The sequence below is a fragment of the Empidonax traillii genome, unplaced genomic scaffold, assembly GCF_003031625.1.
Source record: "Empidonax traillii isolate 1590-97213 ecotype Southwest subspecies unplaced genomic scaffold, ASM303162v1 scaffold364:size1245619, whole genome shotgun sequence".
Lineage (NCBI taxonomy): Eukaryota > Metazoa > Chordata > Aves > Passeriformes > Tyrannidae > Empidonax > Empidonax traillii.
The window spans coordinates 775,246-792,534 of record NW_020955557.1 but is presented as its reverse complement, the minus strand read 5'-3'; the positions used below and the strand labels follow the sequence as shown (position 1 = coordinate 792,534).

Sequence of the window (17,289 nt, the reverse complement as noted above, 5' to 3'; positions counted from 1 at the left end):
ATCTTTTATCCAGTATCTTACTGATATGCTGATATCAGTATCTAGCTGATATGGTAAAAGTATTTATATATGAATGTATATGTATATATGGAGAGAAACTTCTGACTTTTATTGATAAAAATCATGCTGCTTACTTAATCTTGCTTTGATCCTAAACTGCTTAAATGAACATAATGTATTATTGGTCCCTTTTAGGTCGCATGATGCTTTGTTTTATTGATTTCCTTCTTTGCCTAATACTCCCATTGGTTCTGGTAAGGCTTGTTGCTCCACAGGTGACTTTTTTTTCCTTCCTGCCCCCCAATTTTCGGTTGAATGGGTGCAACTATTTGCCATGGATTTGAAACTCATATTTTTTATTCATGTTTGCTAAGGAACCAATCTGTGTGTTAATTTTGGAGATGTACAGTTCAGGTGGCACAAACAGTTTGAGGTTTGTGAGTGATTTCATTGCAAAGCCGTGTTGAAAGCACTGATTTCTTTTCATCTTTCCAGCTAACCGTGGCGTGCAAAGAAGTGAGCGAGCTCCATGGTACTAAATGTGCTCCTCTCCTCTTCTGTTACTCTCAGGCAATGCAGTGGATTTACCAGTTCTCTTCCAGGCCTCCCACTCCCTGGATTTCTACATTCCAAGGATGAGCAGTTGGTTTCAATCTCCACCTAAACTTTTGCTTTTATCTACACAGGACATTTTTTCTTGCCTTTCTGTGCGCTTTGGTGAGAGCCTCTTGCACGAGTAGAGAACTGCAGCAAGCAGAGTGGCAGCCTGGAATGCTGATTTTGTTTCAGGTCCCCATTTCTTGCCCTTAAGATCCAAGGAATTGCTTCTCTGTAATATGTATGCACACAAATAGAGCATACTAGAGGAAAGGGAGAAATGGTATGATTTGGTTTCCAGCAGCATTCCCTCCTTCCCACCTCCTCAGGCCTTATACCTCTAAATAAATTAAACTCAATAAACTCATGGAGAGCAGCCCTTTTTATTTTATTTTTTTTTAAATCTTTATACCTCTGGAGCACTTAACTCATCTTCTAAGGTCTATTCTGAGTGCTGACTGCTGCCCTTTGTGAAACTCCTACCTATCCTGTGCTTTTCATCTTTCATCTTTATGAGCCAAAACACTGACCCCAAAATGCAGTTCAATACCACAGATAAGATCAAAATGAAATTATGTTCTCAAGCTGATGTCTTTTTTTAATCCTGTATGGCAAGTTTATTCTTTGATATGTCATTAAAGACCGTACTTAGTTTCCACTAAGTATTTAATTGCAAATATGCAGTGTATGTAATTGTATATTGTAGTGTCCACCAGAAGTCCACTTCCTTTGAGTGAAATGCAACTACTAAAAAGCAGCTTAATTTACTAATTATAATTGTTTGAGCCAAATACCACTCTGTATATCCATAATAATTTAATTAATGTAATAATTTAAAATATGCTAGCCTGGATTTGCACCCATGTAATTGAGATCAGTATCTCTAAAAATATATTACTTCATCATTATAGACTCTTTCAAGAACAGAGAAATAGATATGCCCAGGATGTTCTTGAAAGCCTGTTTCATTCTGGGGTTTTTTTTTGCACAAGTGTGGTGCATTATTAATACATTGGGTATTGAAATGAACATATATCCTCATGCTTTCTTGCTCTCACTAACTTTTCTATTAGCTATGATCATGAAGGGCGTCTGACCAATGTAACACGTCCCACTGGAGTGGTAACTAGCCTTCATCGAGAGATGGAAAAGTCTATTACCATCGACATTGAGAATTCTAATCGGGATGATGATGTCACGGTCATCACAAATCTCTCCTCTGTGGAGGCTTCCTATACAGTTGTTCAAGGTACCAAAGCACCCTTCTCAGCACACCTCCTTAACCACACACACAGCTTGAGAAAAAGATTTGTGCCCTTAGGACACTTATGAGCAGGGGGAAAATTGTGTAAGGTTTTGGAAGAAAGGCTCCCATAAAGCTTATTGCTAAAATGACAGGTAAGAGACCTTCCACAACCATGCTTTGTGTCAAGTATGTATGGTCACTGTCTGCTGGGGAAGGTTAGTCCTGCCACTGCCTCTTGGGTCAGAGTCACTTTACCCACTCACGTATTTCTCTGTATTTCACTGGAAAATTGGCTCTCACTTGAGTGCCACAGAGATGCAGGCTGACTGCTGGATATGGGCTGCTCGGGAAGAGATCCTTCTGGAGAGGCTCAGGGAGCCTCCTGCTACGAGAAGTGACATCTTTCAAATTTGTACACTGCCCTTAATTACAGTGTAGAACAATCAGGGCAGGGGGTGGTCACTTTGAAGTGCAGTGTTACAGCCCAAGTGTGGCAGGAGGCAGCAGCAGCACTGAGGTTCAGTGTTTGTGTAGAGCTTTCCAGCACCACCCAGCCATTGTATCTGATGGAGCAAAACCAGTCAGTTCTCAAAGACAGACTGAAAGGAATTTGGTGAGTGATGGGGCTTTTTAATTAAGATGTAATGTCACGGGAATGAGAATACCATCATCAAACAATAGCCTCCTCCTGACATAAATGTCAACATTTATAGACTATTATACCATGACAGGTCTGGTTACAAAGACTCTATTTCTCTTATACCAGATGATTAATTGTGTAGATGCTGTCCTTCTGTCAGGCAAATATTGATGCTTTGCTGACAGCTGCACACTGTAGCACTCCACCCTGGCTGAGAATGGACTTGGCTGTGTCAAACAGCTGGAGAACCACACGACCTTGGGAGCACAGGATTATTGCTGTAACTCTTCTCTGACAGCCAGGTGTGCCCATCAGGCCACCGTGGTTCTAGTGGGAAGGCAGGCGAGTGAAGGACTGTGGCTGCCAGCTTGCACTGCTGGAGCCTCACACCTTGAGGATTCAAAGCCAAAATGTAATTCTGTACAAAGCCTCTGCCTGGAGACAGTTTTTAAACAGATGGAAAGAAGAGGCACTTACTTCTTCCTACCTATAAAGAGTCCAGTAATATTTTTCTTTTTGTCCTGGAGTTTAATGGCTTGTTGTTTATCCAGCAGTTCAGTTTTCAGGAGTCTTTGTTCATACCAGAAAATAAATTACGTGGTTGAACACATATCACTGCGCATTTTGATTCACAATTAAGACTGAAGGGAAAACATAATGAAATAAACACAGTATCTCTCTGCAGGCTCACTGTTACACTACTGTTCTTTACATGAATCAGTAACATCTGTAATTTCCACCATAGTACCACGTAAATGGTAATTGCAGGCTGACTTCATTTAACATCAACAGGAGTGCAATAAAAAACCAATCAAATTAAGCTATATGTTTTCTTTATGACTGGAGTAGCTAAATTATTTTCTTTTCATTGTTGCTGTAGATCAAGTGAGGAACAGCTACCAGCTCTGTAATAATGGTACTTTGAGAGTGATGTATGCCAATGGCATGAGCATTAGCTTTCACAGCGAACCTCATGTCCTGGCTGGGACTGTGACTCCCACCATAGGACGATGTAATATTTCTCTACCAATGGAAAATGGTTTAAACTCAATTGAATGGCGTCTGAGGAAGGAACAGATTAAAGGCAAAGTGACTGTGTTTGGAAGAAAGCTCAGGGTAAGTAGAATCTATCGTTACAATAATGATCTTTTCCTGTTTTGGGCAGAAAATTAACTTTTTTTTATTTTGAAGGACATGCCTTCCCTATTTTTACTTGTTAAAAATGTACAGCTGTGGGATTGTCTTTGGTATGACATGATTTCCTCTGTTTGAGAGCTCAGTAGGCTGTGTGGGATCGTCTGCTGCAATCAGGCTTTGTTACTATAAGTATTGCAAAAGTGATTGTTAAAAATACACAGAATATTACAGAATCATAGAATCATCAGGGTTGGAAGAGACTTTCAAGATCATCCAGTCCAGCTCTTAATTGAGCACCACCACAATCACACCTAAACCATATCCCCAAGTACCACATTCAGACCCCTCTTGAACACTTCCAGAGATGGTGACTCCTCTACCTCCCTGGGCAACTTATTCCAATGCCTGACCACTCTTTCAGTGAAAAAAGTTTTTCTAATATCTAATCTGAACCTCCCCTTATGCAATTTAATCTCATCCTTTCACTTGAGACTTGGCAGAAGAGGCTGACCATCTCCTTTCAGGGAGAGCAATGAATTCCCCCCCTGAACGAGGTGGGAATCTAAGGGCTCACCATTTGTACCCAGTTGGTGCTGTGGAGCAAACACAACTGCAGCTTGAGCAGTTGCCTTCTGCTGCTGTAAAATCCCCTTACAGACTCACTGACACAGGCATGTTGTGTTTATTCCCTTTCCCAAATGGCACGATGGGAAAATAATTGCTATAATTACAAAGTCATAAACATAGGATAAGAAAGACACTCAGGTCATGTAATCTATCCCCTGCCAAATTAAAGATCTGCTGCAGCTGGATTAATCCAATTCCGTGTTTAGCTGTCCTGGTTTTCTCCTCCTTTAGTATCTAAACTTTCACTAGCTGCTTTATATGTGTCATTTTGGAAGGGCTTTGAGGTACTGGGGAGAAAACAAATGTAGTACCAGTCAAGCCCTCATTCTTCTAGTAATTCTTTCAACATCAGTGAACATGAGATGCAGTTCTGTGAGCTCAAGATGATATATTAAATGCAACAAATGTAAACAATTATATGGTGATTTACAAAAAAAAAAATTACTTAGATGTTAAATTTTATTTTCTATTGCTTAACATATAATTCCCAATGTTGAGTTAACAACTCTTTCCTTATTCTCACAAATGCACAGAATGTACTTATTGGGGAGAGGGAAGGTTAGACAAAAAATTGAATGAGATTAGCAGCTAATCCTTAATGACTACATTTCATGGCTGTGTAATTGATTTTTGATGTGTTGACCTGCAGCAGTTGATTATAAGTGGAAAACAGATCAGCTCTGCATTTTGACTGGGTGTTCAAAATAAAAATAAATGGGACCCTGAAATGAAATTGCTGTAATCCTAACTCTCAATACTAAAAATTTAATAGAGGCACTTGTGGTAATTAGCTGACGTTAAACACATCTTGGAGCTGAAACCTTGCCTGAGATAGGTATTCTTGCATCATGTTTATGCAAATCAAAACAATGCTTTATCTAGCAATACCTCAACATTTAATTGTCTGGTGTTAGTTCCTGTAACAATAATCACATATCCATTTAGCTCCTTTAAATGAAAATCACTATGAGATTATCACAGGTTGAGTGGACTGAAAATGAAATTTGAAAATGAGGGAGAAAGCATAGAATTTATTTGCATCTCATTTATTCTAATTCGTCTTTATAAATTGTTTAGTGAACGAAACAGAGCGAGTGTTTGGAACGTTGAGGGGGAGCCAGTGGCAGGCAGGGACAGCTGTGGCACGTAGTGATACAACCTGCAGAGGGGAGAGAGCTTGTGGGGCCATCTCTGGACCCCCAGCTCAGGATCAGGATTATTGAAGGGGTGGTCATTCTGTAGGATTCACCCCTCAGGTGGGTACCTCACCTCTTAGTGCTCTTAGGATTGGTTGCTGGAGCCCATGCCCCTGTTCTCCAGTGCTGAAAGGAGACTTTCAATAAAGATGGGGACAGACTTTTAGCAGGTCTAAAAGGACAGGGGGTGGCGTTTTTAAACTAAAAGAGATTTAAATTTAGGCTAGTTATAAGGAAGAAATCTTTTATGGTGAGGGTGGTGAGGCACTGGCACAGGGTGCCCAGAGAGGTGGTAGATGGCCCATCCCTGGAAACACTGACAGTCAGGCTGGACTCTGTGCAGCCTGCTCCAGTTGGAGATGTCCCTGCTCACTGCAGAGGGGTTGTACTGGGTGATCTTTAAAGGTCCCTCCCAACCCCAAATACTCCATGATTCTATGAGTCCTCACACAGTGCTGCTGCCCGTGCCCCCAGCTCTGCTCCTCCGTGCTGTGGGCACATCCCAGCCACGCGTGTCGGCCTCTGCACACACACACGGGCGGATTTCGCTATCCTGAGAAAGGAAGCCCTGCACTTCACCTTTATCTTCTCCCACTCACTGTCTGCTGCTGTTTTATGCACCACACGTTCAGTGTCTTGTGGTAGCTTCAGATAAAGTCGTGATAAGATTCCCTTCTGAAGAGTTTTTGTTGCGGTGCGGCGTCACGTAAAGTGATTTTTGTGGCCAGACCTTTCCAAGGCACAAAGGGCACATCCCCGCAAGCCACTTCAGCAGCAGCTGAGGGAAAACCAGATGTGCTCGTGGGTAGGGAACAAAAGAAGAAGGGCTTGTTAGGTAATCTGCAGTCGTGATAATTGTAACTGTTATTACTGTTCCCAGGAAGAGTGGGAGTCAGTCAGCCTGTTTGGGTTCCTGTATAATTAATATGATACTGCAATTACACTCTCTGGTTTTCCTTATTTTACAAATGCAAATGGAGTTACTGGATTATCCAAGCAGGTGATGTTTGTGTGTGCATCTCCAAGGGATGTTTGTGGGTGTGCACAGCTCTTGTCTGTATAATCATTATAAAAAACCCTACTCCTTTTGTTTTCTGTGGCAAAAAACACTAAAAACTGTTACAATGTTTTTGAGAAAAGAGAGGATACCTGGATTAGAGTTTCCTACATGCAGATTATGGTTGCAGTTACTGTAACAGAGGGAAGGAACTCCAGAAATCCCAGTTGCCTTATGAAGCTTCAGAAATGACAAAAAAAGCCAACACAGAAACAAACAACATTCACTTCATAATCTTTCTGAAAGACTTCTTTTTCTTTTTAGAAAATCTGCCCATCCTTATTAAATTGGGATCTGTCAGTCATACACTACTAACCCTTTAATTGTATAGATAAATGTTTTGGGGAAGTGAAAGCCCTTTTCTGTTGATAGAAGGGGTTTTCTTATGTCTCTGTCATCAGGACTGATCCTACAAAACGAGAGTAACCAGCTGAGAAAGTACTGATGCTGAGTTTGGCTTCCCTGGCTTTGCTTTCATTATAATGGGGGAGCAGAGTATGATTTATTTTGCCCCAAGGTGTTTTAAGAAAAATACCCTATCTTTTCTTTGAATCATAGGAGAAGTTGCTGGGATAACCTTTGGGAAAACCTACAGAAGAGAGCTTTTTTTTTTTTCCTAGTAATTGCCCACTGAGGAAATGCAAACTGCTAAAGAGATAAATTTTATTAATGGAGAAAATTAGGATAATGAGCAATAATTTGAAATAATTATTTCTTTACAAACACAAAATTGTATTAATTTTAAATGTGCTTTCTGTATAACTGATTTCCTACTGAGTTGGTTAGGGTGGGAATTGGGTTTACCCCTGCCAGTGAATATATCTCAGAATAACTTTTATGTCCTCAAGAAAGGCTCAGGGTTAATTTACATATTGTTTGATGTGCAGTTTAATTTTGGGTAAGAGAAAACGTTGCTTAAAATATAAGCCGAAGAACAAATTCCCAGAAATTGATGAATACTTTTTAAGTAGTCATTGCTCTCAAGTTGTATCTAATTTAAAGACTTCTACTTTATTAATGATGCATCTACAATTAAATTACTTAAGAAGCTTTATCAGATTACAGCATTAGCCTGAATTCTATGGCTTAGCCCCCAGTGAATATATTTATGTATCTCTCATTATAGCTTTCTCACTAGAAGCCTCTCCATTTGGCGTTCTTATTCTCCTTTGCTTCTGTTTTGCTCTTTTACTTAAAAAAAACACAAAAACATCTGCCTCTGAAACTCTTCATGCTGGACTTTGAATGAAAATTATAACAACAACAACAACAAAAAAAGAAAAATATTTAACCTCGTTGTTTAGCACTTTTGTTTTTCAACACTAGAAGTCCATATTTCCCAGCCTGTATGATCAGGATTTTTAAATAGAAGAATTGAAACCCATCCCAAGTGATTGGGTTGCTGAAGGATCTATTAAATATTTGGAAAGTAAATGAAGAAAACAATAAATGAATGAATTCTAAGCAGGGTGTTGGAATTACAGAAGCCAAGTGGCTAAACCTCAATGAAGGCACAAAATTATGATTTTTTTTCTATGGTTCTTAGGGTAATTTTAGGGGAAAAGGCAAAGAACTATTGATGGCAGAAGTAGAAAAATTACTTCCATGCAAAATAATTTGTTTCCCTGCACTTTAACACTTAGGTGGGCAGATTGTCTGCCTGTTCTGACCATAAGGGAAGCCTTTGTCTGTAGGATGTCATCTCCCGTGTTGCAGGGAGATGGGAAATCAAGATCACATATTTGAATATACTGCGGAGTAGAAAGCAAAAGCCAGTTAACAGGAAGGCATCCTGCACTTCCCAAAACTGATTTCTCTGTTGTGTTTTCACACTGTAAATGCAGAGGGGTGGTGTGCCCACCACACGCTTAGTGCAGCCTCCTTTCCTCCCTCTCCGCAGGTGCACGGGAGGAATTTGCTGTCCATCGACTACGACCGGAACATTCGCACGGAGAAGATCTACGACGACCACCGGAAATTCACCCTGCGGATCATCTACGACCAGCTGGGACGGCCCTTCCTGTGGCTGCCCAGCAGTGGCCTGGCTGCTGTCAATGTGTCCTACTTCCTGAACGGGCGCCTGGCCGGGCTCCAGCGCGGCGCCATGAGTGAGAGGACCGACATCGACAAGCAAGGCAGGATCACGTCCCGCATGTTTGCCGATGGGAAAGTGTGGAGCTACACCTACCTAGAGAACGTAGGTGATGCTGTCTTACCTTCTTGCATCAGCTGCAAAGACACAAAGTACTGCCCAGCTTCATTTTAAGGTGTACACAGAACACGCGCACACAAACTATATAAAATTTGATGTGTTCCAGCTGTTAAGAATCCCTACATACCTGGTCTCAAAATACCTTATTTTTTAATTAGTCAGCTGAATTGGACTAATTTTTAGTGGAAATACTTTGTTCCTGGTTTTTGTCTTTTGATATTTTCCTGACAATGGTGAGGCTGCCGTAAAATGGTGTAAACTAACACAGAGAATTGTGCTTAATTAAGCCCAAAAATGCATGACTAAAGCTGAAAAGTTTCATGTAGGAACAGGTAATTCATCTTTAATCATTACTTATAAAATGAAAGCCAAATTAAGACCCTTTAGTCATAAAATTATCCTAAATACTGCAAAAGTGTATTGTTTTCCCTTTCCCTTCTTGTTGTTCTAAGGAAACCAGAGCTGATGCTCTCTGCTTTCTCATATATTTTACAGTAACAGTTGTGAATTACAACTGCTGGCAGAAAGATAAATCAAGTCATTTATCTAACTCCTCTGCATCCCTCAGGAAAAAAAAAAAAAAAAGAAAGGAAAAAATGTCCTCCTACAGGGAGGGTAGCTCACAGGTTGCTAACCTACACTTTCTCTGGAGCGTCAGCATATTGATTTCCAAGGAGCAGATCCTCTCATCTGGCAATCTGACAATATCCCTGAGCAGCTCCATGCCCCTAACTAATGCATCTGGTTCTCTTTGTAGTCATTTAACATTAATACCTCTCCAGTAAACTTTTCTTCGGTGCCCTCCCACAGGCCACGTGCTGAAACGCGGTAACTGTTTGTTCTTGCTTCCCCTCTAGTCCATGGTGTTGCTGCTCCAGAGTCAGCGACAGTACATCTTCGAGTTCGACTCCTCGGACCGCCTCCACGCTGTCACCATGCCCAGCGTGGCTCGGCACAGCATGTCCACCCACACCTCCATCGGCTACATCAGGAATATCTACAACCCTCCTGAAAGCAACGCTTCCGTCATTTTTGATTACAGCGACGACGGGAGGATTTTGAAAACGTCGTTTTTGGGTACCGGCCGGCAAGTCTTCTACAAGTATGGAAAGCTGTCCAAGCTATCTGAAATTGTTTATGACAGCACCGCGGTGACTTTTGGGTACGATGAAACCACAGGCGTCCTAAAAATGGTGAATTTGCAAAGTGGGGGATTTTCTTGTACGATTCGCTACCGGAAAATTGGTCCTCTCGTTGACAAACAAATCTACAGGTTCTCCGAAGAAGGCATGGTCAATGCAAGGTTTGATTATACATATCACGACAACAGCTTTCGAATCGCAAGCATCAAACCCATAATAAGTGAGACGCCCCTCCCAGTCGATCTCTACCGTTACGATGAGATTTCTGGCAAAGTAGAGCATTTTGGCAAATTTGGGGTTATTTATTATGATATTAACCAAATTATCACCACGGCAGTTATGACACTGAGCAAGCACTTTGATACCCATGGACGGATTAAAGAGGTTCAGTATGAAATGTTCCGGTCCCTGATGTACTGGATGACCGTGCAGTACGACAGCATGGGCAGGGTGACCAAAAGGGAGCTGAAACTCGGCCCCTACGCCAACACGACCAAGTACACCTATGATTATGATGGAGATGGGCAACTGCAAAGCGTGGCAGTAAATGACAGGCCCACCTGGCGCTACAGCTACGACCTGAATGGAAACCTGCACCTCCTGAATCCTGGGAACAGTGTCCGGCTGATGCCGCTGCGCTACGACCTGAGGGACAGGATCACGCGCTTGGGCGACATCCCATACAAGATCGATGACGACGGGTTCCTGTGGCAGCGGGGAGCAGATGTGTTCGACTACAACTCCAAAGGGCTGCTGACCAGAGCGTACAACAAAGCCAACGGGTGGAGCGTTCAGTACCGCTACGACGGGCTGGGCCGGAGGGCTTCCTGTAAGACCAACCTGGGGCATCACCTGCAGTACTTCTATGCTGATCTTCACAATCCAACCAGGGTAACTCACGTCTACAATCATTCCAATTCCGAAATTACCTCTTTGTACTACGACCTGCAAGGCCACCTCTTTGCGATGGAGAGTAGCAGCGGGGAAGAGTATTATGTGGCCTCTGATAACACGGGCACTCCGTTGGCCGTGTTCAGCATCAACGGCCTCATGATCAAACAGCTTCAGTACACGGCGTACGGGGAGATTTATTACGACTCCAACCCAGATTTCCAGCTGGTGATTGGGTTCCATGGAGGGCTGTATGATCCTTTAACCAAACTTGTGCATTTCACCCAACGGGACTATGATGTCCTGGCTGGGCGCTGGACATCTCCTGATTACACCATGTGGAAAAAAATTGGCAGAGAACCAGCTCCTTTCAACCTGTACATGTTCAAGAGTAACAACCCTCTCAGCAATGAACTGGATCTAAAGAATTATGTAACAGGTGAGGCTTCATCACATTTATGTTAAGTAACACTACAGTTTGGAAGCTGGTTTGGGAAAGAAATATAATTTTTCTTACTAGCCTGTGGCTGAATCCTCCCATCAAGTGTGGGCCATTTTCTTTTTTATGCTATGAAAAGGGCTGGCTAGTGCTGACCCTTTGGTTCTGCTCTTCCCTGAATGAAGGGCGCAAAGTGAGAAGCCACAATGAGTTATGGAGGGAAAAAAATAAAAATAGTTTTGCTGAATATGAAATTTCAGTGCAGCCATGGTGCTCTTCCTGTTGAACTAGTACTGCGTGAAGATGTGTTCATTCTAATTCTGTATCAAGAAAAGTTGAAATCACCTACAGGAATCACTGGCAGGTTGGTTCAGAATCACAAGCTAGAACTGCTCAGATCTCTTCCTTTCAGGGCTGCTTTCAGAATTAACTACTGACTGAGCCCATGGGCACATTATGAATTAGCACCCAGAATGGATTTAATTAAACCTCTTTTTACCATTTTTAATATGCAAACAGTTTTTAGTCATTAAAACAAAATCCTTGATGTTTTTTAAAATTATTTCATCCTGAAAGACTAAGAAATGTTATGGAGTGTGTAGAGCTGAGAAACAAAAGTAGTTTTGATCACATATGTTAGAATTGGGTAAAACTTGTAACCCCTTCTTAATTAGGAATAATTTTTCATTTAGTAACATCACACAGTACTTGAACTAGCTGCTGGCAGTTTCTAAAAGGAAAGGTAATTAATATGTCTTCAGGAAAAAGCTTTTTTTCAGAATTGAATATGCAGTGTACAATAATTAGAGCAGTGATATAATTTTTAGAAAGGAGTGATCTTAATTTTAGCAGTAATTTGAATTTCAAGAAAAGTGTGCATTTTCTTCAAAGAAAATCTTAGCAAGTTTCATTAGTACATTGTGACCTAATAGGTATAACACACCCCAGATTGTACTGGAGCTACTCTGCAAATTGGAGATTGTGCCATTTCTATCTGACAGTGTGAAAATAGTGATGACTGAAATTACCTTGGGATCAAATTCTGTTGTCCTAAATTCAACAAAATTCTTATTTTCATCCACCACTGTTTGATTTAGGTTTTCAGCATCATCTTACTGTATTTTGCTACATTCTAAAGTCTCATTGGTTTAATTTATCCATCCACTGGAGGATATCTAGAAAGATGAATTGTGTTTTGGGACAACACACACCTTGTGGTCTGTAAAAATATTGTATCAGTGATGCTTTATGGACTAAACAGATTATCTTGCACAAGAAGTGATGATGGTGACACCTTTGTTGTCATAGTTTGAAAAAAAAAAACAGAGACCAAAAAAAAACCCAAAAAACCTCACCCCCCAATCCATTCTTACTGTTAACCCCTGACACTGCTTTATTCACAGATTTGCTGAAAAGGAACTCCTGTAGCAAGTGCAGTGCTGCAAAGCGCATTAGCTAAGCAAATTAGTGACTACTTTGTATATAGGTCCTCCTCTGGTTTTTCTGGAATTAGGGCAGCTGAAATGAATTGTTCAGGAGATACCATTTAACTATAAAATAACTGAAGCCCTAAAAGGAGCAGTAACCCTGTGCTGTCCAAAGATACAGGAAAAATACAGTAGGCACTGTATTTTGTGTGATGGGAGATAGATATGGATACCTTAGTAAAGGCAGAGTATTTTACTACTTATTTTAGAGTCAGAATGGCCAAGAAAAGAAGACTTTTGGAGAAAACCAGCTTTGCAATAGCTCAGCTCACAGGAGGAAGCTGCAATAGCAGCATCAGGAGCCAGTGTAGGCCAGCGAGAAGAGTTGGATATTGGGAAAGACAGGAGAGATTTTTAAACAACAATGGTCATGAATCAGGAAACAGAAATGTAAAACAGGGTCATGGACTCTTTTCTTTTTTGTTAAAAAGATCGTTTGGATAGCTAAAATACATCATTAGTTCTTAAAACCTGCTGAGGGAAAATTACCGTTATTAATTTACTTCCTTAGCTTTTTCAGATAGATCTGAAGGCAGAGTTTTCCTGGTCGAACCCACAGCGGGAACTTCCCAAAGCTCACCTTAGAGCTGAGCTGTAACCCAACTATGCAGCTCCTACTTTCCCTGGAGGGATGGGGAGGATGTTCTTGGTGCCTAAATTTAGACATCTGATTTACAAGTCTGGCTTCTCACTGCTTTTAATGGAGCCTCTGGAGACCCAGTGACAGCTGATAGAACTAGGACGTAGAAGAAAAGCCATGTATTTCCCCAAAGGACTTTGCAAATGTTTTTAAAGTGTTAACCTAATAAAATATCATTTTACAATACAGTTATAGGTTACAGTAGCCACATTAGAAGGTGTCAGGGTTGGAACAAGTACAGCATGCTGTAAAATGTTTGGATAAGCCATGTGCTATAATGCAAAAAGAGGTAGTATGTCCTTGATGAAGTATTTAGGTTAAATTTAAAGCAATATTTCCCATGCCTGTTCATGGTAGATTGCTACAATTCTGTAAAGTTTCACACTGTAATGTTAATTGTGACTTCAGTTGCTACTTGAAATTAAGGAGGTCAAGGATGGATTTCCAATTTTTTTTTTATTTCCTCTATTTGTTACACACGTTTTTTTCTCACTTGCCTGCTTTCTTTTGATTTTTAGATGTCAAAAGCTGGTTGGTGATGTTTGGATTTCAGCTTAGCAACATTATTCCTGGTTTCCCTAGAGCAAAAATGTACTTTGTGTCACCGCCATACGAGCTGTCTGAGAGTCAAGCCTGTGAAAATGGACAGGTAGGCAGAAGTATTAAGTTAAATCTTTTGATAAATTTACCCCACTCTATGAGCAGAATTGCTGGGTCTTCTGTAGTTACAGCAGAAGGCCAAGTATTTAATTCAATGTAAAATGAAGTGAGTATAGCTGGATTTTATACTAATGAACATGTGCCTTTCTTGCCAGCCTTCATTGTTATCATAATTACAATGTCATTAGTTTGTCTTTTATTGAGTTATTCCTTGATTAACAAGTTGTAACTCGATTAACTTGATTAGCAATGACAAAGGGAGACTTTGTCAGGGTAATTTATCATCTGTTGTACCTTTGGTAAAACCGTCCTAATAACAGATGTGTTGCAATAAACTTAGGTTGGTACTTGTACTGGTAAAAAAGGGTTCTACTCCTCACCCTGTAGGAGGATTTCTTATCATTTGTTGTCATTTTCCTAGTTGTTTGGTACTCTAGTTAACTTTAGTTACAGTGTTCATACTTAATTGTCAGGTTAAGGATGAACAATGGTTTTGACCTTTATAATAAATTAAAGCCCATTTAATAAACTTAGGACGAGCACTAGGCTAAGTCCAAACTTAGCCTTTGCTAGGCTTACTTCATCTTTGTGGTAATGCAGTAGAAATTATTGTATAAACCTAAACATGCCCCTTTCACAGGCTTCTAACTTATCTGAGAGTCTGAATCCCCTCTTCAGGAATTGCCATGGTACTTTGGAGGCAAATTTCACCTATTTTCAAACAAGCTTACATTCATAAACGTTTTAGTTATATATACTGGTTAAAATCTCTAGACAAAAGTGTCCAGAAGTTAAATGCCACCTCTTAGTACCTTGATTCTGTTTGTTTCCAGCTGTGATTAAAACTGTGCTAGACTTGGGTTTTTCTTGTTCTTTTACTGGACATTATATAATTTGCCAAAATTGAAATTTTTGGCATATATATGTTATGAAGGGTGATGAGAAGTATTTCATATGGTATTAAGGATGGCAAAATAATTTGTCAAGTGAGCATTTACCTGATTCTGAACAGGATATGTATAAGGATGGGTAACTGAGGGTGGTCTTTTCGTAGAGCAGAATTTTTCACTGCACAGCTTCCCTTTAAAAAAGCAAAGCAAAGATTGTTATCAGTCTCTGAAATGAGCATGTTCAGATCTGTATCTTCTTTGGTGTTTTTTTTTTTTTTTTCTTTTGTTTTGCTCTCCCCAGCTAATCACAGGAGTGCAACAGACGACAGAAAGGCACAACCAGGCTTTCATGGCGCTGGAGGGACAGGTCATATCTAAAAGATTACATGCCAGTATTAGAGAAAAAGCAGGTCACTGGTTCGCCACGACCACCCCTATCATTGGGAAGGGAATCATGTTTGCTGTGAAGGAGGGCCGTGTGACCACTGGCGTTTCCAGCATAGCCACGGATGACAGCAGGAAAATCGCCTCTGTCCTGAACAGTGCTCACTACCTGGAGAAGATGCACTACAGCATCGAGGGGAAGGACACCCACTACTTCGTGAAGGTCGGCTCGGCCGACAGCGACCTCGTCACCCTCGCCATGACCAGCGGGAGGAAGGTCCTGGACAGCGGCATCAACGTCACCGTGTCCCAGCCCACGCTCCTTGTCAACGGCAGGACTCGAAGGTTTACGAATATTGAGTTTCAGTATTCCACCCTGCTGCTCAACATCCGCTACGGCCTCACCCCCGACACGCTGGACGAGGAGAAGGCGCGAGTGTTGGAGCAGGCCCGGCAGCGAGCCCTGGGCTCGGCGTGGGCCAAGGAGCAGCAGAAGGCACGGGACGGCCGGGAGGGCAGCCGGGTATGGACAGACGGAGAGAGGCAGCAGCTCCTGAACACGGGAAGGGTCCAAGGTTACGAGGGATATTATGTCCTGCCCGTGGAGCAGTACCCAGAGCTAGCAGACAGTAGCAGCAACATCCAGTTTTTAAGACAGAATGAAATGGGAAAGAGGTAACAAATTAACCTGCTGTCATCCTTTGCTGGATGAATCAGTAGTCATAACTGTTATCTCCTCTCCTAAGGAGATGAAGACCTAAATGGGGGCACTAGGCTGAGCTACTCTGGGATAGTAAGTGGCAAAAAAGCTCATATTTTTTGAGTTAAATGCTGCTGTTCAAAGGATTAAAAACCACATCCTGAAGTGGACTAAAGCCAGACTGAAAACTCTGAGCGTACAAATTAAAAAGTACCCCTGAAATATTACCCACTTGTTCTGGGTCTAAAGAAAAACAAAAAGGAGGCCTCGTATTGTATTACCTCACTCCATTCACACGTGAGCAAACTAAGAAATTCAAGTGGGCCACTTTCACTAACCAGCTGATGAAACACAGATGATTCAGACTGCTTGTTTGATAAATATCCAAGAGGTTTTCATTTAAAGCAAAATACAGGTGCATTTAAAACATGACTTTGGGGTGATTTGTGTGTAGCAACTGGAGGACAAATGGAATGCAAGTGAGAGCGCACTGGAAATAGGAAAGGAAAAATATATTTAAAAGTAACAAAACCACACTTGCACTCTGACCCTCCACTTGTCTGGCCTGAAGCTTAACTTATTCAAAGAGGGCAGAGTGTAAAGTTACATTCAAAATGGTGGCTATAAATCACTACAGATAAATTTCATACTCTGTTTGTCTTTGAAGATTTCCATTGTGGACAGTATAACACAGTTACAGGGTGTAGTCTGTTTAGATTCAGTAGTTTGTTGGTATCAGTTCCAGTAGAGCTGTGGGCATTGTGTTACACTATTGCAAATGGGCACCACGTCAGATCACCCTGTACATACATCAGCCAGAAGGCACAATCACTGTTTCAGATTTAAAAATTATTAGTGTGTTTGTTTGGTCGAGAAACTGAGACAATCACATTACGGTCACCACTTAAAAAAAAAAGAAAAAAAAAAGTCTAATAAGAACTTTGGTACAAGAACTTTTTTGTAATATACATGTATGAATTGTTCATTGAGTTTTTATATTAATTTTAATTTGCTGCTAAGCAAAGACTAGAGACAGGCAAAGATAATTTATGGCAAAGTGTTTAAATTGTTTATACATAAATAAAGTCTCTAAAACTCCTGTGAATTACTTGTCTTCCGTTGCAAAATCTTGTAAAAATGATTCATGTCTCACTGTCATCCGATGCACACAGCATCTTTTATGTGGAAATGACTTCTGGTGGCTTCGTGGACTCTGCTGGTCCTTTCATCTCTGGGCAAGCAAAGTCCTACATACACATGACCCAAAACTCTGCTTAGGACACAGGAGGAAATTGGTAAATGCTTTAGAAATTCCGTCTCTGCACCTCACGACTACCAATCCTC

General features: G+C 41.0%; 1 protein-coding gene across 9 annotated transcripts in view; it reads left to right on the top strand.

The window, feature by feature from the left end:
* Positions 1-17,050, top strand: part of TENM2 (teneurin transmembrane protein 2) — a 448,458-nt gene extending 431,408 nt beyond the window's left edge. For all 9 annotated transcript variants that reach the window (XM_027892715.1, XM_027892711.1, XM_027892714.1 and 6 more), the window contains 6 exons: positions 1,671-1,846; positions 3,364-3,599; positions 8,401-8,697; positions 9,570-11,184; positions 13,830-13,960; positions 15,163-17,050. In XM_027892715.1, the coding sequence (XP_027748516.1) occupies positions 1,671-1,846; positions 3,364-3,599; positions 8,401-8,697; positions 9,570-11,184; positions 13,830-13,960; positions 15,163-15,924 (3,217 nt within the window). In that variant the 3' untranslated portion in view covers positions 15,925-17,050. The remainder of the gene's footprint in view (positions 1-1,670; positions 1,847-3,363; positions 3,600-8,400; positions 8,698-9,569; positions 11,185-13,829; positions 13,961-15,162) is intronic.
* Positions 17,051-17,289: the final 239 nt, after the last annotated feature.